At 50.4% G+C, this 24,615-nt stretch overlaps 1 protein-coding gene across 3 annotated transcripts in view; it reads left to right on the top strand.

The window, feature by feature from the left end:
* CACNA2D2 (calcium voltage-gated channel auxiliary subunit alpha2delta 2) overlaps positions 1-24,615 on the top strand; it is a 598,918-nt gene that overhangs the window by 548,826 nt on the left and 25,477 nt on the right. For 2 of the 3 annotated variants that reach the window (XM_084635197.1, XM_084635195.1), the window contains exons 18-24: positions 155-229; positions 5,700-5,771; positions 6,466-6,537; positions 6,779-6,840; positions 11,430-11,506; positions 14,548-14,568; positions 19,518-19,578. In XM_084635197.1, the coding sequence (XP_084491323.1) occupies positions 155-229; positions 5,700-5,771; positions 6,466-6,537; positions 6,779-6,840; positions 11,430-11,506; positions 14,548-14,568; positions 19,518-19,578 (440 nt within the window). The remainder of the gene's footprint in view (positions 1-154; positions 230-5,699; positions 5,772-6,465; positions 6,538-6,778; positions 6,841-11,429; positions 11,507-14,547; positions 14,569-19,517; positions 19,579-24,615) is intronic. The other variant, XM_084635196.1, reaches the window with a different exon arrangement.

Raw genomic sequence — 24,615 nt, forward strand, 5'->3', positions numbered from 1 at the left:
GGCCTCTGAATTGGGATCAGCTGAGGTGGGCCCAGCACACTGAGGCTGTGATTGTGCTGGGCAGAGACCGAGCTCCAGGCCTCCCTTTGGCAAGCTCCGAGCTGCTTCTCTGTCAGAGCCCTAACCCACAGTCTCTTCTCTTCGCCTCCCGCAGCTAGGGGCTAACGGCTACATCTTCGCCATTGATCTGAATGGATACGTCCTGCTGCATCCAAACCTGCAACCCCAGGTATGGGCAGGGGCCTTGCTCCCTAGCTTTGACCCCTGCCAACAATATCTGGGCCTGGAATACATCTACTCTCCGGGGTCCCAATGCAAGGAGCCTGGAGCCCTCACAGTCCCAGGCCCTTCACCCTGCCACACCCACTGCAGTCTGCCCTGACCCTATGCAGTCTGCAACTCGCAGAGGGTCTGACTCACAGCTCCGGAGCCAAGTGTCAGCAGACAGTGCGGGGTAGGACAGCAGTAGCCATGGCCATTCCATACATATCAAAGGACACCGCTCCCTCAAGGAAGAAGATCATAGAATCATAGAATATCAGGGTTGGAGGGGACCTCAGGAGGTCATCTAGTCCAACCCCCTGCTCAAAGCAGGACCAATCCCCAACTAAATCATCCCAGCCAGGGCTTTGTCAAGCCTGACCTTAAAAACCTCAAAGGAAGGAGATTCCACCACCACCTAGGTTATGCACTCCAGTGCTTCACCACCCTCCTAGTGAAAAAGTTTTTCCTAATATCCAACCTAAACCTCCCCCACTGCAACTTGAGATCATTACTCCTCGTTCTGTCATCTGCTACCACTGAGAACAGTCTAGATCTATCCCCTTTGGATCCCCCTTTCAGGTAGTTGAAAGCAGCTATCAAATCCCCCCTCATTCTTCTCTTCCACAGACTAAACAACCCCAATTCCCTCAGCCTCTCCTCATAAGTCATGTGTTCCAGTCCCCTAATCATTTTTGTTGCCCTCCGCTGGACGCTTTCCAATTTTTTCACACCCTTCTTGTAGTGTGGGGCCCAAAACTGGATACAGTACTCCAGATGAGGCCTCACCAATGACAAATAGAGGGTAACGATCACATCCCTCAATCTGCTGGCAATGCCCCTACATATACATCCCAAAATGCCATTGTCTTTCTTGGCAACAAGGGCACACTGCTGACTCATATCCAGCTTCTCATCCACTGTAACCCCTAGGTCCTTTTCTACAGAACTGCTGCCTAGCCATTCGGGCCCTAGTCTGTAGCGGTGCATGGGATTCTTTCGTCCTAAGTGCAGGACTCTGCATTTGTCCTTGTTGAACCTCATCAGATTTCTTTTGGCCCAATCCTCTAATTTGTCTAGGGCCCTCTGTATCCTATCCCTACCCTCCAGTGTATCTACCTCTCCTCCCAGTTTAGTGTCATCTGCAAAGTTACTGAGGGTGCAATCCACGCCATCCTCCAGATCATTAATGAAAATATTGAACAAAATCGGCCCTAGGACTGACCCTTGGGGCACTCCGCTTGATACCGGCTGCCAACTAGACATGGAGCCATTGATCACTACCTGTTGAGCCCGACAATCTAGCCAGCTTTCTATCCACCTTATAGTCCATAGATCAAAGCTCTGGGCTTTTCCTGGTGCTGCACAGCCTTGGGCAGCTGGCGTCAGGACTCTGTGCCTCAGTTTTCCAATTTGTTAAAATGGAGGGTCATGAGCCTGAAAAAGCTGGACGTCACCTGCTCCATCCCTGGCGATACAGCTGCTGGAGAAGGGTGCCAGATGAGCTGGGACTCCCAGAGAGCTGGGCTCTCCCCCCAGTTAGAGCTTTGAAGGAGCAGGCCAGTGCTGATGTAGTTTGGTCTAATCCAGCCCCAAGAGAGAGAGAAAGCACCTCCGTGCCGTGGCAGGGGGAATGACAGAGACTTGAACATTCTGGATCTGGCATAGCTGTAGTGAAGTCACTGGATCGACATAGATTTATGCCAGCTGAGGTTCTGGTCACTGCTTTCAGTTATAGGGATGGGCACAGCCCCGGGCATGTGGGGAAGGAGGCTGAGAGAGAATGCATGGAACATCTTTCTCCCCCCTCACACACACACACACACACACACACAGCTGGAACATAGCTGGGAGTACCCCCATGGAAAGCCCCTGGAGCCTGTCACAGCTGAGATAAACCTCCCACTCCTGTTAGTGGCACTCCACCAGCCTCGGTGCCCACCCAGCTGACCAGGAAAAGCAGGGATTCTGAATAACGGTGTGATCAGAGGGATTCACACATGAGATTGACTCCCCTAGTAAAGCACGTCTGCGGGACCACGTGAAATTCAGGCGCGGCCAGACAGCAAACACTGGCTTCCCACGGAGGAGCCTCTCCGGGATCTCATGGATTTTACTAGGCCACAGCCCCCTCTGCCAGGAAGAGACAGACTCAGACAGCCCTCCCTGCCCCTCTTCACTGCTGAGATGCCAGCTTTGTCTGCACCATGTGCCACAGAACAACTTTGAGCCCCCCTACCCATTGGCAGGCAGGTCAGGATCCTTATCCCCCAGCACTGAGAGGGGAAGTGACCTGCTCATGGTGATGGCAGGTCAGTGTCAGAGGGAGCCAGGAGTAGGACTGAGTAGTTTGACCCTGCCCACTGTGGCTGTTATATTGCACTGACTGGCAGGAGAGGTGGGATCAGCTTCCTGTGACCTGCAGAGGGCGCCCTTCTGATCCCCCGCCTCAAGGCGAAGGCTGATGCATTGCAATCTTGTGCTGTGCATGGACATGCTTGTATGTGTTTGAGCGTCTGCAATGGGGTGTACCCGTGAGCTTGTGTCACGCCGAGTGGGGCACCCAATCCCAGGCACATGGGCTTCTGCTGGGCCTGGGTGGATTCAATCCCCAGCTAATTACCCCTCACTCATATGCCCCCAAAACCCTCTCTAGTGCTCACAGCTGAGTAGGAAGCCCTGTTGCTCCATGGGCATTAATCGCTCCCTCTCTGGGCCATGATGTATGGGCCCCTGCTCCCCTCCAGACAGGGCGCAGAGGGATTAGCCCAGCCCTTTATGAAATATGCCTTCCTGGGGACATGAAGCAGCGAGTGGGATCATTTATCTCGTGGGGCTGCCACATCTGTCAGTGCAGGGCGGGGGAAATCGGCTCCCCGCTTCAGAGCTAATCGGAGAGATTCATCATTCAGAGGCGAGCTGGGAATTAGGCACTGAGAAATGGCAGCGGTCAGGGTGAAATATGTTTCATTGGCACAGATGTCCCACGGGGCTCATCAGCATTATTAATGGGCAGCAGAGACGGACAGGGACACAGTGGGATTTATTCACTCTCCTCCGTCCCCTTCCATTCGATGGGGCTGAAAGCGTACTTGGCCCATTCCTCTCCCCGTGGCTGTCTAGGCATGTGTTGTGTTTACCTGCCATGGCCCAGCGCAGTGAGAGAGGCCAGGGAGGGCGCATCAGTCTGAGCAGGACCGTTATCTTGGACCTGGAAAGCTGTGACATTCCCCCATTCTCAGGGACAGGCCCGAACACCAGATCGAAATGGCACCAAACTCTGGAGAGGATCAGATCTGGACTCTGCAGCCTCTGTCTCTAGACAGGACGGCCCAATCACCCCAGGTGTGAACACCCCTTGGTTCGGAATGGGATCTAGGTATCAGGGCTGCTGAGAAAGCAGGAGTGAGGGGCTCTGCCCCAGATGTTTCCTTTCTGCTGTGTAGCCCCCTTTGCCTGCACACATGTTCAGAGAACTATGGTGCCTGCGCTCGCTCCTGGCTCTGCCAGCCCAGCACACCTGCTGGGTGGATGGCTGCACCTGGAGCAGAGAATGGCCCGGCATTCCCTGTACTGCGACTGGGGGCTAGGGGTAGGTAGGTGTGTTTGCGTGTTGCCCAGGCTGCCTGTAGGCAGGGATGACTATAGCACTACAGCAGTACCTTGGCCTGCCGTTGTGGAAGGTTGGTGAGTGGGGCCAGAGGCCCCACGGCTCAAAACAGCCTTTTGACAAGAGGCTTCACTGGGAGGCAGTATGGGAAAAGCCTCCACCCAGGCTCCAGCCCAGCCCTCCAGTAACTGGGCAGGGAGCACCCCACATTCACGGATTCCTCACCCTTCCGAGTGCCCGCATGCGGCTCTTCTAGAGCTCCCAGACTGCCCCCTGAGTGCCCAGTTGGACCCGCAGGCTCCAGCCCAGCTTTATCACTCCACCCCACAGAGCTCTGAGCCAGGAGCCAGCCCCCTTGCTGTGGGGAGGGAGTCCTGTGCCCCATCGCACTGCAGCAGCCACATCAATCCCTGGCTAAGCTCCTGATGAGTGGGAAAATCTGTCCCACCCAGCATTCAGTCCCTGGGCTCTCCCCCGCTAATGGTATGTGATTGCGGCCCGCACAGACACCCCAGTCCCCCCTCAACCCCTAACAACGAAGCTATTTTCATGGCCGCAGAAATAGTCCAGCATCCCTGTGGGGGAGGGGCTCCAACAGTAACCTCCTTTCTGTGCCCAGCGCGTGCTGTGAGAACTGACTGGGGGATCACCAGGGTAGGAAGCCTTGCAGACCTGCTGATCTGATTGAAAACAGTCTCCTGTTTGAGGATCAGCCATGTCATGCCTCCTTGGACATCCCCCAGCTCCAGAGCACTCACTGGGCTGGATGCTGGGGCAGGCAAGGTCTCGGTGCCCTGACCCCTCCAGGGCACTGTTCGTCAGTTTCATTCAGTCACCTACAGGTGGCTCTGTGCCTGGGGTGCAGGCTCTGTCCAGAGAGCCCAGAGCTGATCTGCAAAACCAGGGAAGCCTGAGAAGAGCTCAGTGCTGGGTGGAAAGTGGCTGGGCAGCCACCAGAACCAGGGCTAAACACAACGTGCCAGGGTGCAGGGCTGAGCAGTGGGGACCTGCCTTGACTGCCTCAGGATTGGCACACTGAGGGTTAAAGAGCGAGTGGTTCGCTTCGGAAAAGTGACTGGACAAACAGCACTGGCAGCTTCCATGCTTCTGGTCTCCCAGGGATCCCTGTATCTAATGTGCCCAGATGGCAGACAAATGGATGTTTATTTAATCTGCTGGCCCAGCATGCGCCCCCAGGGAGCTGAGAGTCAGTCTGGGCTTATTCATTTCCAGAAATAAGGGTTCTGCAGGCAAGTCTGTCCTCTGCAACCACTGTGCGACCCCCACTACCTCCAGACTCACCCCTCACTGCCTCCAGCCTCTACCTGTGCAGCCGGAGCTCGTCTGCACGCTGTAGCGTAGAGCGCCATCTCCCGGAGCTGCGCAGGCTCTGTGGGGCTGACAGGAGTACAAGGCTGTAGAAAAAAGCTCAACAACTCTGTTCCTCAGTTTCCCCATGTGTTAAAGTTGGCTCATAACCCTCCCTCCAGGACACTGGAGAGTGTTAATTCATTAGTGTCTGTAGAGCACTTTGGAATCCCCAGTGAGCAGATGCGGGGGGTGGTACGAGGGAAGGCAAACAGCTAGACAGCTTTGCTAGTACAGCCTGTTGGGTCTCGCTCTTCCAAGCTGTTGCCATGTCTTCCAGCACCCACAATGCTTCAGGGCATTGGCTGAGCAATCGAGTGCTTTACTAGTGCACTGAGTGGCTGAGCCCAGGCTGTCAGGCGGTTTGCATGAGGGGAAGTTGACTTGGCTCCGAGCTGCTTGGCTCTGCTGACCGGTGCCCATGAGCCCTCAATTCTCACCAGCCTCTTCCTCCTTTCAGATCATCAATTTCCGAGAGCCCGTGACCCTGGACTTTCTGGATGCTGAGCTGGAGGATGAGAACAAGGAGGAGGTGAGCGGGGCTCTCCCTCCACCCCTCAACCAAGACTAGGGACTCAGGCAAAGGCTGAGTTAAAAACAGCAGCTAGGGGGCCCTTCTGGCAAAGGGGCCCTGGAATCTGCTGCGTTCTGTGCACAGGACAAGCACAGCCTGGGCAGCAGGGTTCCTCCACGCTTTCCCTGCCCTGCACTGCAGGGAACAGCCTAAGGATGAGAAGGGAGGGCAGACACCTTGTGCCACTTGGTCCTTAGTGGCAGTAGGGATGGTGGGGTTTGGGCACATGAGCATCGATCCTGACTCCCTGGCATCGATCCTGACTCCCGCAGGGAAAGCGGTCCTGCACAGGATTTCTGGGGGCTGGCACATGTGAACATGATTGTACCCAGCCCTCACTCCATAAACATCCTCCACTCCCATCCCACCCGCTCACAGGGCCATCAGAGAGGTTGTCATCCCTCCGCTTTCATCTCAATGTCCCTGGGGCCGGCACGGTGCCCTGTTCTCCCTTCTGGTGATCTGTTGAGCTCTTGACTGGCCACATTCAACCCCTCCCTGTTCCCCCCTTTCCCCCATGTGTCTGGAGCGCTGAGCATGGACAGGATCACAGAGAGCCCACACGGCCAGCTGACTGCCCAGGGCTCAGCCTCTTGGGGTGCAGAGCCACGGTGTGTGTCAGGGCTCAGTTCCCTTCCTGCCTTTTCCCTAGATCCGGAGAAGTATGATCGATGGCAGCGAAGGGCAGAGAGTCATCAAGACCCTGATCAAATCCCTGGATGAGGTAAGGACTTGGCAGGGCCCACGCAGAGATGGGGAGAGAAATTCTTGTATTCTTGGGGATAAAGATGGAACGCAATGGGAACCTGAGACAGTAATAGTCCTGGCGCACAAGGGGCCTGTTGCACTCAGAGCCTGGAGTGTGACTCCTGGCACTGTCCTGTCTGTGGGCTGTAGCACCCGGACTGCCATTTCAGTGTCTCTTCCTGAGCCCTGACCATGGCTTGTCCTCTTTGCAATTCCAGCGATACATCGATGAAGTCGTCAGGACCTACACCTGGGCCCCTATCAAAAGCACCAATTACAGGTGAGCAGGGTGTGGCCGGTAGGAGTGGGCGGGAGGTGGAAGGGCTCTGTTCCATCTCCTGTGTTGGCCCCTCTGAAGGCACAGAACTGCAGCGGGAAAAACCAGCTGGATGCCAGCCACCGGCTGGAGAGGGAGAAATGGGTGATAGGAGACTCCTGGTGGGGTCCAAGGTAAATGGAACGGTGGCTGGGAATCAGGAGACCTGGGTGTGGTCCCCAGCTCTGTCCTTCCTCAGCCTTCTTTTCTCAAGATTAAACATGCCCAGGTTTTTTAACCTGTCCTCACAGGTCAGGTTTTCTAAATCTTTGATTATTTTTGTTGCTCTCTTCTGGACCCTCTCCAATTTGTCCACATTTTTCCTAAAGTGCGGTGCCGAGAACTGAACCCAGCACTCCAGCTGGGGCCTCACTAGTGCCAAGCAGAGCAGGACAATGACCTTCTGTGTCATACGTACGACAATCCTGTTAAAACACCCCAGAATGATAGTAGCCTTTTTTGCAACTGCATCACATTGTTGACTCATATTCAGTTTGATCCACTGTAATCCCCCAGATCCTATTCAGCGGCACAGCCACCTAGCCAGTCAGTCCTCATTTTGTAGTTGTGCATTTGATTTTTCCTTTCTAAGTGTAGTATGTTGCACTAGTCTTCTATTGAATTTCATCTGGCATCTTACACTGCACTGAAAGACACCAAATTTCATGACAAACATTCCTAATGTCACATTCCCATGTCAGCAACTGCTCAGAGGTGTTACATAATCCTGAATGCAAGATGTGTCCAGTAGATGCTCTTTATTAACATGTAACTCACTCTGCCTAAAGGTTTGAACACATGGAGCCTGGGCAGACTGAGCCAGACAATGGATTTTTCTCTTGTTTAAAAAAAACTGTAAACCCTAGGAAATTCCATCTAAAAAAACCTATTTTAATAAACCATTAGGGTTGCACAGTTCAGAATTTGAAATTCATAAAATGCCCAAGTTAAGATTGCACGTACAACCTTAATTCTACCTTCTTATACATAGACATTACAATACATGGTAATGACATGATCACAGTCTATTTTTCAGATACAAGATGGTATCATGGAATTTTTGCTAAAGCTTTGTAAAATGTGCAAGGAATAACAGAGACTCTGCAGGGCTACAACAAGGGTATTTAAACCGCAGGGAAAAGTGGTTGGATGTATTATTGGAGAACTAGTATGTGATGAAGTAACTAATAGAGTTAGTCAGGAATTCTCCAACAAAACGTTTTTCCATTAGAAAATGGCAATTCATCAAGACCAGAACTGTTGGCAGGAAAGGGTCAGATTCAACAAATCTCCCAACTCCAAAAAACATTGGGGGGAAAAGGTGTTCGGAATTTGTCAAAATGTCTTGTTTCAACATTTTCAAACCAAAAAAGTTTAGTTTTTTTTTTACTCAAAACAACTTTTTGTTTAAAAATTTTAGTTAATGGATGGTTAAAAAGTCAGGGGGGGCATTAAAAGTAAAAAATTAAACATTTTGAAATTTAAAAAATGAAACATTTTGATTAACCCAGTAATGAATTTATTTATCAGATTATCAGATTGTGAAAATTTTTGAGATTTTGACATTTCATCCCAATTCAGGACAAGAAAAAGTTTGAAATCCCCAAAATTCTCTTGGGATGGGAAAACCATTTCCCGCCCACCTCTAGTAAGTAGGGATTTTAGGGGAATTAATACTTACTAACATCGGGGCAAAGTGAAAGTTGCGTGGGCCTCCTTTAACTGGCATTTTCTTGACTTTGGCCAGGGAGTGCACCCGCAGCCTTTTCCATCCACTGCGTTATATTGTAGTGTAGCTTATTATTGCAAAACCGGCATCTTTGATGCATGAGTTTTACTGGAGAAATAAGTGAATTTATCTGACGTCTGTCTCAGAATTTGGTGGCAAGTTGCTATGACGTTCCCATCTGGCATCTGCCATGGCCCGAAATATTCACCAGCCAACCGGAGTCTCCCATTCACCTGATGATAAATGTTAAAGTAGAATGAGAAGCAAACCGCGAGTTGGGACTCGTGTGAAATCATGCCTGTGCATTGCTCATGAAGGCTATGCACGCTCGCTGCCATGAGCAGGGAGAGCGGGCAGCAGCCATGGTGGAAATAAAACCATGGACCAGTTTTCAAAGAGTCTAAGCTTCCCCGTCACTTCTCAAATCAGTGGGAGCTGCAGGTGCTAGCCTTAGAAAAACAGATCTTGCTTGCTTGCTATGGCTTCTAGACTAGAGCATAATCTGCCTTGGGGAAGGCTGTCGTCTAGTGGGTAGACAGGTTCATTGTAAGTATATCTATTCCCTAGGGATTGCTGCGAAGCAGACTAGAGAAACTGCACAGGGTCCCTGCTGTGGAGAGCCAGCCATCTGATCGCATGCATGATACAGCCACAAAACAGAGGGGTGGGCAGGGCCGTCCTTAGGCATACGCATCTGCGTAGGGCACCATGAAATTTGGAATACCAAATTGCCCCAAATTTCATGGTGTCCTAGGCAGCTGCGTGCTGCATACGCGGCAGCACCAGCCCCGGCGACCAGCCCTGTCCCTCGGCCGGCCCCCACGTGGGCTGTGCCCACTGCAAGGGACAGGGCCGTCCCTGGGGGGTGGGGGAGGCAGACAACTCCCTCCGCCCCACCTTTTACCCTTCCTTCTGTTCCGCCCCCATTCCACCTCTTCCCCCAGAAACCCCACACTCACTGGCTGCGGCGGGAAGCGGAGCAACCTGGCCCCAGCCCGCTCCAATCCGCCAGCTCCCAGCCACGGCGCTCCGCTTCCCGCTGCCGGTGAGGGCGGGGAGGTTGGGGAAAGGACGCCCCCCGCCCTCACCGGCAGTGGGAAGTCGAGCGCCACGGCTGGGAGCTGGCAGAGTAGAGCAGGCTGGGGCGGGCTGCTCCGCTTCTCGCTGCTGCTGGCGAATGGGGGGGGATCCCTTCCTCCAAGCCCCCTCCCCCGAGCGACACAGCTGGGGCCGGGGCGAGGGAAGCGGAGCGGGCTGCTCCCGGCCCCCCGCTAATTCCCCGGGCCACTCTGAGCCTGTGGGGCCCCAAAAGTGCCCACCCACAGCTCCTGCCTCCCAGACCCTGCGTAGGTCACCCAAATGGCTAGGGAGGGCCTTGGGGGTGGGGGAGTGGAAGGAAGCACAAAACGTGGGCAGTCATAAGAAGACAATATGGCCCCATCTCAGAGGCTGGACACCCAGGCAGGGGCAGGGGAACAGTCCATGTGCTTATGGCTTGATAAAAAATATATGTCACTCAAATCCCTACAGGGCAATGGAAAGGGATCAGAGGAGTCCAGCTGCTTGCTGGCCTGTTGGGAGCTGTGGGCTTCCCGGACACAACCAAACCAGTTCAGACAGAGAGGGCTGGCTGTATGTGGGGAGGTGACAGATGGGGCATTCTTTGCTTCCCCTGCCCATGCAGAGCCCCTGGGGAAGGGAGAGGAGGCAAATAGCTGATAGGGAAGTGAAGGGAGCAGCACCTTGTGGGAGAGGGACAGGAGCAGAGTGGAGATGGCAGGGTTGGCAATGGACAAAATGGGGGTTAGATTAGGGAGGCGGCCCCAAAACCACAACCCCCCTCCCCAAGGCCAGAGCTGCCCCCTTCTCAGGCTCCCAACCTGTTTCGGGCTCTAACCCTGAATGGCCATCCTGGCTCTCCTCCCCACCCACACCTCTTCACTCCCCTTGTCCTTACTCCCATGCCAGCCCCCCTCTCCCAACAGTCTCCAGGGCCCTGGTCACCACTGACTTCCCCATCAGCCCATCTCGTTTCTGGGATTTGCAGGGAACAGGCTCCAGCAGCTGGGAAGGACCCTGCTTGGGAAATCAATGGTGGGGGTCTCACCTTCAAATAACATCCCGCATCAAGCTGGGCAGAACCTGGTGGCTAGGACAGCCCTAGGTCTCTTGGATCCTAGAGAGCACAGCCCCAGGCAGGTGGGGTTCTGGGTCCCCGATTGCAGAAACACCCTCCTGGATCTCCCTGTGGCTACCAGGATTGGAAGAGTCTGTGCTGTGGGGCTCTAAGACATCCACCTGCCTGAATTCCTGAACCCCTGGAACAGACTTTGAGTGCAACCCCTGGGAGGGAAGAACTGGATTTGGATCTCTGTATCCAGTCAGCTAAAGGGAATGTACTAGTTAAAGACACTTTGAAGCCATCCATCCCTATATCTAATGGGGGAGTGGGGTGGGAGAGAGTGTGTTCCAAACATTCCTTGGTGAGGTTAGCATGTTCTGGCTTTGTTCCTGGGAACTGCCCCTGTTCTCAATGGGGTTCTGTGTGGGTGCCGGGGTAGCTTGTAAAGGCAAGGACAGAGCCTATGTCCGTGTCGCTTCCTGCTCTGAAAACAGACTGCCCAGTGACTCCTAAGGGATCAGGCCCCAGATGTCCCTGATTACATTGTCAAACGCCAGTCTAGAACAACATGTTGGGTGAAATTCTGGCCCCACTGGAGTCCGAGGGCCAGGATCCTACCCCTGGATCCCCAGGATCCTACCCCTGGGAAAAAGTTTGACAGCCAGGCTAGAAACATGCTGATTTCTTCCTTCCCTTCCACAGCCTGGGGCTAGCCTTACCACCTTATAGCAAGTACTACATCCGGGCAAACCTCAGCGACCAGATTCTCCAAGTGAAGTGTAAGTAGACACTTTCCTTTTCCTTTTGCCCTTTGACATGCCCTTTGACCCTGAACCTACCAGCTGGTATAGAGAATGATCAATGTGGGGGAAAATAAGCAAAACGTGTGCTACTAAAATGAATAATAATCATTTCAAAATAGAGACGAACGATAACATTTAAAATGGAAGATTAATTGTCTGCCTTGGAATGCGAGGGTTTCAGACTTAGATTTTGCATTAAAAAAAACCCCTAAAACAAAATGTTTCCTAAAAAAGAAAAAAAAAAGACCCCTCTAGAGGAGATGAGGTTGACATGCTGCTGTATATGCTTTCGATGTACTAGGTGATAATTCTGTAGCAGCCAGTTACTTTGAAAGCCTGTGAAAATTTGCATGTTTTATTTTCGTTAAGATTCTTTTGGGTTTTGTTTTAAACCACTTTTGTTTTTATGATTTAAGTTTTGGTTCGTTGATTTTCTTTTTAATTAATTTATAATTAGTCTATGTACTTATGTGTTAACCTGCGCACCTCTCTCTCTCTCTTGTTCTACACCAGAACCTATTCTCCCACCTCGGGATTATGAGTCGCTCCTGAAGGGGGTGAATCAGGCTTCCTCCTCCATCTTTTTCTCCCTCATTTCTCTCTCCTTCTGTCTTTGTCTGTCTCTCTCTGCTGCCCACTGTCCCTTTCTCTTTCTGAGCACCTTGCTGCATTCATAGTCCCCTAGTGTAGCAGGTCAGAACGCAGGTCTTTCCTGGGGTTTGATTTTATTCACAATAGGAATTTGGAATGAACCAACACAAAATCCATCTGGAGTCACCTCTCCAGGTTTGGTTGCTCCCAGGGTTCCTCTTCAAGGAGTTGCTCAGCCCACACCTTAGGTCCTCGCTCATTAGATATATCTAGGTAGGGCAATGAGCCATCTGCATCAGTCAGCAGAATCCATGTATCCCTTTCCTAGCAGGAACAGCATTTGCTAGCCTGCAAACACTGCCATCCTGTTACCTACTTCCCTGCTACAACCGTGCCAACATGTCCAGTTTGGTAGCCTCTCCACTGCAAGCCCCATTGGGGTCAAACTCCTGCAAAGCCCTGTGGTAGCCTGCATCTTGGCCCTGTGGCTGGGAGTCAATCAAATGACTCCATGGACATCTCATGGAATCAGGAGAGACTGTGTCCAGTCTCGCTCCATGGCAGTGGGTGATGGGAGCCAGGGCAATGCCCCTCAAGGAGATGCCCCTGGGCTCTGTCACTTGAAGGAGTTGGGGCTGTTCCAAGCGCTCTGCACCAATGTCTGGGTGCACCCTGAGTCTGCTAGGTGGTCCTCTGGCTTCTCAGCCTCCATGTAGAAGTTGTCGTGTGTTGCCCAGGCTGTGCCAGCATAGATTCATAGATTCATAGAAGGTTAGGGTTGGAAGGGACCTCAGAAGGTCATCTAGTCCAACCCCCTGCTTGAAGCAGGACCAATCCCCAATTTTTGCTCCAGATCCCTAAACGGCCCCCTCAAGGATTGAACTCACAACCCTGGGTTTAGCAGGCCAATGCTCAAACCACTGAGCTATCCCTCCCCATCAAGCCAAGTATAGATTCATAGAAGGTTAGGGTTGGAAGGGACCTCAGAAGGTCATCTAGTCCAACCCCCTGCTTGAAGCAGGACCAATCCCCAATTTTTGCTCCAGATCCCTAAACGGCCCCCTCAAGGATTGAACTCACAACCCTGGGTTTAGCAGGCCAATGCTCAAACCACTGAGCTATCCCTCCCCATCAAGCCAAGCTTGCGTCCTAAAAACTGCTCTGGAGCAACTATGGCCGTCAGTTCTATGGTTCATGATGCGGGTCGAGCTGCCCAGTGGATCAGTTGTGGTTCACAGGCTCACTGCTGGGCTCAGCCCTGGAGCACAGCTCCTCCAAATGCAGCCAGCCCAGGGTGGCAGCTAGGAGGGCCTTGTAGCTGTCCTCACCCAGGGCCTGATTTGCAGCTTAAACCTGACTCATTAAAAAATTAGATAAATGGAGGGCCCAGAATTCCTCAGCAGCCACCACTCAAAGATGAGCAGGTAGGCTTCAGGGGCCTCGTTCAGCCCCGTGTTGGGCAGGGAAGGGCTGGCACTCACTGGCCCCAGTGCCCCCTGGGGAAGGAGCAGCTGTAGCATCTATTCCAGGAAGAGCAGCTGCTGTTCTAGAGATGGGAGCGAGACATGCTTCTGCTGTCTCTGGGCTGCAGCTTGAGCCTTCTCCCCCATCAGGGTCACCTGCAGAAGGGGGCTCAAAAGATTTTGTGACCTCCCCCCACAGCATATGTGACTTCCCCACCTTGCTCCATAAACACCTCACACAAGGCGCTGTGGGTCAAAACATACCCCCTTCCTAGGGGTTGGGTTTACACACAAAGGGAGCTTGCAGTGACCCACACCACATCTAGGCCAAGACTTCTCCCCAGACATGGCGGCTCCTGGGATTCCTCCTGGAGGACTGCTCAGCCCACACCCTAGGTCCTTGCTCTCTCAGCAGCCACTTACATCAGAGTGGGATAACAGCCTTCAGCATCGTCCCTTTCCCTGTCTTGAGCTCTCTATCCCTGTGCCTATCTCTGTATACCTTTTTCCTTCTCTTGCCTTCCTTCCTTCTCTGTCTCTGTGCCTCTGGGCACTCTCGTGTCTCCCCTCTGATCTCTTTTAACTTTGTCTTTTTGCATGGTCTGCTAACTCAATAAGAACATTTCTATATCAAGACTGTTGCAACTGTTTGCTACTGACTTTCATTTTAATTTTGATTATATAAATATAGATCGATTATAGTTCTCTAGTTATATCTATACTTTTTATTATTATTTTACTGTGGCCTTTTTTCTTTTCTTTATGTCGTTTTTTTGCAAGAGGTTTCCTTTTGGTCTGATTATGATACACAATATTTTTATTCAAACAAAAATTGAATAAAATATTGTTTGTGCCCTCCCTCCTTCCTCCTTTCCACCCAACCCTCCCCCCCCCTTTTTTTTTTGTTTGTTGTTTTTTTCGTTTGTTTTTTTCTTGCTTTCTCTCTCTGGTGGATTCACACAGTACCAAACATCAAAATGAAGGGCAAGTATTTTCAGTCTTAGACCACTAACCCTTCACCACCACCACCCCCCGTGTCCAGTACCCCACACCCCTCACTCCCACCCTTCACCAACTCCCCCCCCACCTCCTCCACCCAGCCTGCTTGCCCATTTCCTGTGCCCGTTTGCCACGCCTAACCTTGCAAACCTCCGCCAAACTGTTCCTTCCTCCACTCCCTCCCTCCAGTTCTTTCCCCTTTATTTGAAAGCAACATGTCTTGTTATGTTCATGAGAGCTTTGTCCCCATTTATCTCTGCACTCCTTCCCTGTGCATTGCTCAGAAATTCGATTTGATACCGTTAAAGAGTCCATCTCCTATGGAATTGTTATGTTTTGATTCAGCAAGGTTTTTGTAGCTAGTTTAATATCCTGCTCTTCTGCCTCCCCCAGCCCCCTTTCTTGTTCTTCTTTCCCTCTCTCACTCCTTCCCTACAAATCTCTCCTCCTCCCATCCTTGCTCCTGTGCGTCCCTCCTCTTCAAGACAACTCAAACTGAATGGGATAGGGCTGTGCAGAGATCTCCAGACTCAGCGGTACTTGGAACTAGATCCAGTGATCACAAAACTAATAATAATAAGCGTTTAGACCTCCTGAGTGGGGAGATGTTGGCAGAGCAGGAGAAAGGGGCTGGAATCTCAGGCAGGTCCATGACACGCGTGAATCAAAGCTTTTCTTCCAGGATCAAGTCTCAGCTGTCATATTAGGAAGGCCCCAGATTGTGCATCGCTGCATCGTTTCAGTCCCAGCCATGGCTGTGTCACTCTGGTCCACATGCTGAGTTGCACTGGTTTAACTCCAGGTGTGATGTTAGGCCGATTCAGTTTAATGGAGGAGTGAGGACTCTCTTATTGTTTAAATCTAAGTTATTATGCTTTAGTTTAAGTCAATTGGGGCAGGGTTTATCCCCAAATGAACAGCTCTTAAACCTAAATATGTGTGTCCATGTGCTGCAAATGTGTGTATGTAGAGAAGAGTTCGGGGTTCTGAGCTAGCTGCAGCTGCCTGAGATATCCTGGGTCTGGTGGCACCAAGGGTGGAGTTGGCTAGCACGATGTATTCCAAGTAAATGGGTCTAGGTGTATATAGTACAATCTGGTGTGATGCTGGACCATCTGCTTAGATATGAATTTCCCACAATGCACTGGAGCCCTGAGTCGATGCCCCTTGAAGTCAATGGAAGTCTTTCCATTGATTTCAGTGGCTACTGGATCGGGATCTAGGAGCGTCCTCAGTGGAAAAATAAAGGGGGATGAGTTTGGATGGAGCTGTCCTTCCATGGTTTCTTTTTTCTCCATCCTTTGTGTAGCTCAGGATAAAGGGCCAGACACAGAGAAATGCAGAGCAACTAGCAACTCCCATCCCGTGGGAATGGGTGGTTTTGGTCACCTCTCAGGATTTGGCCTAGCATAAGCATAGCTTTCCAGAGATTGGACCAACTCCTATGGTCTTTACTCAGGCAGAACTCCCATGGATTTCAGCAGGAGTAGGGGCTGAGTAAGAACTTCTGAATTTGACCCAGCAATCTGCCCTGCTTGTGTCCCAGTGGCATTCGTGGTGCTCCATTCCTGAGCCCTGTGCAGTGGGACAATGTTTACTCTTCAGCATCTGCCTTCACCACTTCTCTATCTGTGATACAAACAGAGGGAGGAAATGACTGTCCTGCGCAGGCACTAGCAAGACATGGTCCTGCCTTTTTTGGAGAACTGAGTCTGAAAACCCTGTCACTGAAATCCAGAGGTGTCAGGCAGCCAAGGACCAGCTCTGCCTCTCCTGCTCTTAAAACCAAAAGGAGACATGTCAGGATCTTGTTCATGGGCACATTTACTCTCAGGAACATCGGTGTAATACAGTGGGAGGGCACGGATGGGACTGAGGGCAGAATTTGGTTCAGTGACTCCATGAATAAGGCCGTCCAATGCCTCCCTGGGAAAGAGTCATTGAAATACTTTGAGAGATCATAAAACCATAGAACCATTGTTCTGGAAGGGACCTCAAGAAGCTGTCAAGTCCAGTCCCCTGTGCTGAGGCAGGACCAAGTAACCCTAGACCATCCCTGATGGGGGTTTGTCCAACTTGTTCCTAAACCCTCCAGCAACAGGGATTCCACAACCTCCCTTGGACGCCTGTTCCAGAGCTGAACTACTGTGAGAGTTAGATAATTTTTCCTAATATTGAACCTAACTCTCCCTTGCTGCAGATTCAGCCCATTACTTCTTGTCCTACCTTCACCAGACATGGAGAACAATTGATCCCCGTCTTTGTTACAACAGCCCGTTTGAAATATTCCGTTTGAAAAATACCAGGTCCCTCCTCAGTCTGCTTTGCCAGATCCTGTGGGATTCGTTAAAGTCCAGCCGGTGAAAACGTTGGCCTGACACTGTGCCTCATAGAGGGCCTGACCCAAAATCTGTCAGAGTCAATGGATAGGCTTTGAATCAGGGCCATGATCTAGTGAAAAGCACAGCCAATGGGTTTAAAGTGATGAGAGAACATGTGGGAAATTGACTTAGCTTCCCAGTCGCATTCTCTGCACCTTCTGAGGTGTGCAGATGGCTGGGGGAATGTGGAGAACGTGCCTCTCGTTGCCCTCCTTCCACCACTCCCACCCCACATCCACCAAGGAGACCCACAACCCCACTCCACAGTGCATTGAGCAGAACCACTGGAAGCTACCCACTCCTCTATCAGTTGCCCCAGCCAGGTGGAGAGGAGAGGCTCAGAGGCTTGGGAGGGATGGACAGACACAGAGAGGGGCACAGATGCCATAGACAGACAGACACAGAGGAAGGGGAAGGAAGGAGAAAGGTAAGGGGAGCGTTGCCCTCAGCCCTGTTCTATCAGCCTTGAGTTGCCTCTTCCCAGTGACCCTGTAATGGCAATGCTGATGGAATAATTACTAGTGTTTTTGTATTCCTTTCCTCTTCTTCCTCTCATTGGCTTGTATCCAGACCCTGCCTTACAGAAAACAACAGTCCAACCTATGGCTGTGCTGCCTGGCAAAGGGCCTCGTGTGTCGTGCAATGCACTGTGGGAAGACATGGCGGGGAGGGCAAGGGGCTTGGCTGCTCATAGGGCTAACCTCTGAATATTTATGTGTATGTAGCTCCATGTGAAAAATGCAGACAGGCTGTACTAGTCGAGCCTGTGTTGTCAGAAAATGGCCTGCAATGGAGAGCTGTCAACAGCCATCCCCTTGGGGGAGCAAGGCAAAGGACCCTGCCCTGCTGGACTAGCCACCTGGGCCATCAAATCCCAACTGGATTGGGCATGTGCCATATGCATGGCATGAGTTTCCCCAACCTGTTTTCCCTCCTTGCCTTCTAAACCACTTGGGTTATCCTGGAGAGGTTCCTCCAACTCCCGTCCCCACATATGCTGCGCTAGCCTTTGTCTAAGCCAGAATCCATCCTCCAAGGCCACAGTAGTCCAGACCAAGGTTTCCCTGCAATTGTTACGGGTGAAAACCCGTAGGGCCCAATCCCTGCACTCACACAAGTAATCCATACTCGAGTTGCCCATCCCATTGGCTCCCATGGGGTGACTCATCTGAGTAAGGTCTCTTATCAGGAGTAAAAGAGGCAGGACCAGGCTGCAAGTAACATCCATGATTGGGCCAGAAAGCCAGGGTGTCTCTAAACGCCTGGTGCCATACCCCCCACCACTAAGGAAAGAGAAACCATGTTTAATATGACTGATAACCCTTCACCTTCACTCCTCACCCACTCCCTGCCCAATGGCCTGGGGACACCTTAGCCTTTGTTGGAACTGAAAATCAGCATTTCTGCTTTGGAGAATCACTTTCAGCAACCCAAGGGTTTTCTAGTCATGGGTGTGGCCTCTGCCTTTCCAAACAGCTGCATTTGGATCCTGGCTGACTCCTCCTTCGTTTTCCACCCCATCAGGTCCTCTCCTGGGCCCACTATGCCAGGCTTCAACAACACATTGCCCCCTGGGGCAAATATCTCCCATTCTTCTAGGCAGACAATCCCAGGTTTCATACCAAGAAGATGCAGTGGCCACATAACCAGGAGATAATGGCAATGGCAGTGAAAACCACTAGCACCAAGCAGAGCTAATAGGATGCAGAACAGGGAACCAGGGAAATGCAGAGAGATAACATTGTGGCCCTCAGCTTGGGTCCTTGAATCTGAAAGAGCCAGAGTGTAAAACCTCCGTTGGAAGAGCAGGAAGATTAGCCTAGGCTTCTCCGACAGCCCCTTCAGATCCTCCCAACCCCCATCTTAATCCAGATTTGGAAGGATCCATTGCAGCCTGACCAAGGGGGATGGTTATTGCTGAGCTGTAGACCATTGGCAGCGAGAAGGCAGCAACACTCCCACAGTGCATTGCATTTGACTTTTATTTGGTGGGTAAGTCTTTGGTTGGACTGTCTTCATAAAGGACCCTGGTTTGGCCATGTTGATGCCTGAACAATGATTTTTATTACAAAAAAAAATTGTTGTAGTAATTCTCTTCATATACAAGCATAGCATGTGGTTTCTTTTCATTGTTAACAATCCTCATAAGAGAGAGATGCCCATATGACCTACTGAACATGCATATATATATATATATATATATATATATAAATGTGTGCACATATATATATATGTATGTGTGTATATGTAACTATACGGCCCGTATTCATACATATACAACAGAGAAAATATATTGCATTTCAGAGCACAAACCAAAAAAAAAAAATCCAATCAAATCACCAAATCTTTCTAATGTTGGCAACATATTGGCTATAACTCTCCTTCTTGTGCAATGCTACAGTTACCAACAGAATTCCCCTTCCTTTCTCTCTTGTTAAAAATCAGTCAATTGTTTGATCTCTTTTGTTTATTCCTCTCTCTCTCATATTCTGAGACCAAAGCCCCTTCCTTCATTTAAAACCCCCACCGGATAACGTTGCCTTTCTGTTGCAGATTTTGAATTCCTGCTGCCAAACAGCTTTGAGTCCGAGGGACATGTATTCATTGCTCCCAGGTAGCTTTGCGTGTGCGCTTGCTGAGGTGTCCATTTAAACACGCTCCCCACGCTGACCCCGGGGCTAGTTCAACTCCCCTCTTCCCATTTCCACTTCCACCCCTACAAATATCCCTTCTCATCACCCTTCTCCAGAACTGATGCCACTTCATTGTGCCTGTCTTACTCTTTGTCTCTTGTGTGTGTTGTGTGCCTCTCTGAGACGGTAGCTGCTACCTGCACTCTGCTGAGACTCCACCACAGTTGGCAGCCCCTGTCTATCGTCTGTTCAGTTATATACACAAGCACAGTATATATGTATAGCTGTATATGAGGCATATATACGTGTACATATATAGGTATAGTTTCTGAAAAGTCTCGCAGAGCAGCAGACAACCCCAGAAGTCATAGTGGGATTGCTGTGGCATCATACAGTCATGTTGGCTGTGCGGGTCAGACTGTTCAATTATGGATAATATATGGTTCAAGTTAAGGGCCTTTTTTGGGAAGAGAGAGTGGCAGATTTGTTCAGGAGCCAGGCCTGAGTTTCTGCAAACAGGTCCGAGTTTCTGCAAACAGGTCCTTTATTCCTAGGTGTCCATCAGATAGTTTCAACCAATCATTTTCAGAGCTGGGGTCGCTCGCGTCAACGATTTATTATTCAGCTCACGTGATTGGCTGCCTCAGTCACATGGTGTTTCTGGTCACTAATTGGTTGACCAAACAAATTTGATTTTAAATGGCAGAATAACAAGTAGCACTTAACACACTTTTGCCGTGAATTTTTGAAGAAATAATAGTTTGACTAAAATTTGTGGATGTCTGAAGAGTTGCGAACGCTTTCACAAATATTGAGTGGTAGTTTGAACACTCTTGAATCAGAGCCAATTGACTGATGCACTTTGTTTAGTGAAAATTTTACCAGTCAATTTGTTCACCCAGCTCCACTCATATTGAAAAGTCTAATAGGAGGTAATAGGGATTGGACTCAAAGAAATAACTCTAAAAACTGATAGGGCTTAATAGATACAGAACTCCTTTATACAAGATATTTTTATTTTGTAGAATTCTCTAACAGGGACAGAAATTTCTGTTAAAATCTATAGGAAAAAAATCTATAGAAATATTGGTCACACTTTTTACTAAGGGTATATTTATAAAGGGTTAATAAATGGTTCATAGATGTTTTAATAAATGGTTGATACAGTTGTTATAGAGTCCAACAGGTCAATAGATTGCTTATAACTACCTCTTAGAATAATCCGTAACACCTACTGATGTGCTTATAACTATCTAACACAGACTCACCCAGCAGCGCCTCCTGCTGGCTGTCTGGGAATTAGCTCTTTTTACCAGCTCCAGAGCGCCCTCTGCCGGTGTCTCGCCGTCGCTGGCCCCCGTGTCCCTCCCGGACCCCGGTGCCCTTTTACCTGGGGTGCTGCCCCTCCAGGCAATACCCCACAGATCTGGTTCTCCCCTCCCCAGGGAACCCCCCACCCTCTATCCCTACCTTGCCTCAGCCTATGGGCTACTGCCAGTCACCATCTAGCTCCCTTTCACTGGGGCCGACTGCAGTTTGTATAAGCCAGTCATCATAGGCAAGGGGGGGTTGGCCCTGCTGCCTCCACCTACCCTTGGGCTGCCCTGTTGCAACCCCACTACCCTGTCTTAGGCCATCTGCCAGGCCTGCAGCCTGGGGCTTTTCCAGTCTGGAGCCTCCCAGCTCCTCTGGCCTTCCCCTGCCCTGCTTCACCTCAGGTACCCTGGTACACTCCCCAGCAGCCAGGCCCATCTTTCACTAGAGGAGACTCTATGTGCTCCTGGCCCACTGCCATTTTATAAGGGCCAGCTGGGCCCTGATTAAGCCAGCCGTGGCCTGATTGGGGTGTGGCCCCCATCTGAGGCTGCTTCTCCCACTCAGCCCCACTTTTCCTTCCCTGCCACAGCCCTCTCCCCAGGCTGTTTTAAGCCTTTTAAGGCAGGAGCAGGTGACCACCCCACTACACATCCATTAATCATTCATTGACCCTTAATATAATATGGGACTCAAATGGGATTATTTTCTTTTAAATGCTATAGGACTTTTCCAGAAGGGTAATGTTCGTTATGAGACATAGAGTTGATATTAATGAGACACTTAAGGAGTGTGGAATTTAAACAGAGACGGTGTCAACTAGAGACATAAAATTTCAAAGCATATGTTATTAAAAAAACCCACCAACCCACATCTTATGAGAATCTACTGTACATTAAAGCGGTCAGGTGACTCCAGCTTCAGCTCCCAGCATAGAACATTACCAGAAGCTCTTGATGAATTTCTAGCTTTTTATTAGAAATCCATTGCGTTACCAATGTATTGTATGTTAGAGATGGGCCCAATCCAACAGTCCTGAACTTCGGACTGTTTGAAATTCAGATCCAAATGATGTAGTTCGTAAAGGAGAAGAGAAATTTGGAATTGCCGTGTAGTGATTTATTGTATATTAACCATTTTTCTAATAATAGGTAAGAATCTTCCAGTTTGAAATCTGTTCCGTGACTGTTCCTTGCTCCAAATTGGTATCAATACTGTGACACATCAGAAAAAAAATAGGATCTTGTGTTATTGCTTCCCTATCCTACAAGGCCTATGATATCCCTGGGGACCAAAAGGACTGTAAGATGTCCCAGGAGGACCATATGAGATTACATGAGTGTCAATAAGACTGTATGATATACCATCAATTCTAATATGTACCCTGGCAATTTTCAGAAACCATATATCACATATTAATATCTCTGTGCGTGTGTGAGCACATATATCTGTACGCATTTGTGTAGATATATAGGTGGCTATAGTTAAAGATGACCTTGGGATGCCTATAGATCTTTGAGCAGTAGAGGTGTGTGGGAATCTACAATGCGTTCTAGCCATCATGTGAAAAGTTTAGAAGATGGGAGGGGAATGACAACTTCCATCATGTTGGTGGAGTGGAAAGAGGTGGACCTTGCACAGTGCAGCAGGAAATTAAAACCATATGGCTTCCCCACTCAGCTGCCCACACAGAGAGGGGACTTTATGCCCCTCCAGATGAAACCCACTATTACATACACACACCCTTGTTGTTAGTGCTGTTATACTGTAAGCATGCCTGCCACATACAGATGCATCTCCACTGCTGCTCTTTTCAGTTCCAATCCAGCCAAGTGGCACTGCATCATCTGGATAGTTTTGCACAAAAGCATCCTCTCCCAAGAGCCCATGTCAGATCGCTGTGCGCGCAGCGACCTAGCTATGCCAAAATGGCGGGTACACGTGGAATTGACTCCCTGCCTCAAATATGTAAAAACCAGCAGGAAAGAGGGAGAGCATCGAGTTTGTGGCTTTTCAAGCCATGGCTTTGCAGGAAATACAGAGACTTTACCTGGACTGTCACAGAATGGCCTCAGCCAGAACATTCGGATCCAGTAACTTTTCTCTCCTTCCTCTTATTTCAGACCCCAGGCATTCGCAAATTGTGCATCAGACCCCTCAGAAATCAGGAGACTTTCCAAAATAATCCACCTGGGGTTCTTTTTATTTGCCACCTGGTTGGTTTTCAAGCTTTTCTCCACAACCACAAAGGCCAGAAACTTACTTTTCTTAGTTTGAGAGCCAAGATTCTCCCAAATCCCAGGCCTCCGGGAGCTGGAGATTTAAGAAAAAATGCCTAATGTTGAGCCTTGCAATGAAACCACGAGAACTGGCAACCCTTTCAGTAATATGTTTTTAAAATGCTACCATATTTTACAGTGAAGGTCTCACAGCACTAGAGTTACTTCAGAACCAGTCACAAGTCCACTGCTCAGCTCTTTAGAGAGACAATGCACGCCAATCACCTCTCCTGGGGTGTTTTGATCTGATGAGACAAGGAGTCACACCTGCTGCGTGTGATCACAAGTTGCAGAGCTGCTTAAGGATGGAATGCCCAGGGGTTCCCTCCCCACCACTTTGTTTCTCCCCAGGAGTCACTTCAGCATACACCAGAGCCAAGCCCATGAAGGGCAGGCCATCTGATCTGAGCCCCAGAGCTGGGCCTGCTGTGTGTCAGGCAATGCTCTAGGCTGATATCAGGGTCAGGCAGAGGTGAGCATCAGTTGCCCTCATTAGCCAGGTGTTGTGAGATGTTCCCACTCCACAGGAGTCTCAGACCCCCAAGCGTTCCTCATGGGCACCCACATACCCTGCCATCTGATATCCTGCAGGCATGGATCTCCCTTCCTTCCTAGTACATTTGATCCTTCAGCATAATTACACAGATGGCTTAAAATAAAGCAGTAATAGTTGAACTGCTGAAACAAGGCTAGAAAGCCCTGCAGGCTGCAGGACCCACTCTGCCTCATGCCAAAAGAACTCAGCTGCAGTCCCAGCCAGGGAGGCCAATGCCACAGAGCCAAGAGTTTGTAAAGACAGTCCTTAAATTGACCCCTTCCCGTGCACTTTGCACCTGGCAGGCAACAGCAGCTGAGACTTGCTCCCCATGGCACCCTATCCCTGGAGGTGATGGCAGCCTGGCAGCAAGGAGCAATATCATGCCAGTGTAACCCTCATGCTGAGTGTGATACAGGCCTCCCCACAGTGCCTGATCTGCAGAGATGAGGCTGTTACAGACGCCAGTGTGGGAGCCTGGACAGCCTGTGCTGTTAGCTCTGGAGGTCCCCGGTTCAGTCCCTGGCGCGGTGGCTGATATGGCAGCCCTCACATCAGAACTCACGGGCACGAGGAACCTGGTGTGATTGAGGCAGCCTGGGGACTTGGCGGCTGGAAGCAATGGGAGCCAAGCAGCTGTCAGGGAAGTAGCATCAGCACGGCTGGAAGCAGGTTTAAAAGCAGTTGGTTTCTCTTTCCTGAGTGACACATTGCAGCCATGGGTATTTGGGAGACAGGGACTCCCAGCTTCGGCTGACGTGGAACCCAAAAGGCGCTCGCTCACTCAGGGCAAACCTAGACTGAGCCAAACTCATGCCCTTGACTTCAGCGAAGTTACTCCAGGCATGAATATTGTAAGCTCCAAGCTACATTCTCAGTGGGTGTCAATC

Source organism: Lepidochelys olivacea (genome assembly GCF_965140295.1).
Source record: "Lepidochelys olivacea isolate rLepOli2 genome assembly, chromosome: 7".
Classification (NCBI taxonomy): domain Eukaryota; kingdom Metazoa; phylum Chordata; order Testudines; family Cheloniidae; genus Lepidochelys; species Lepidochelys olivacea.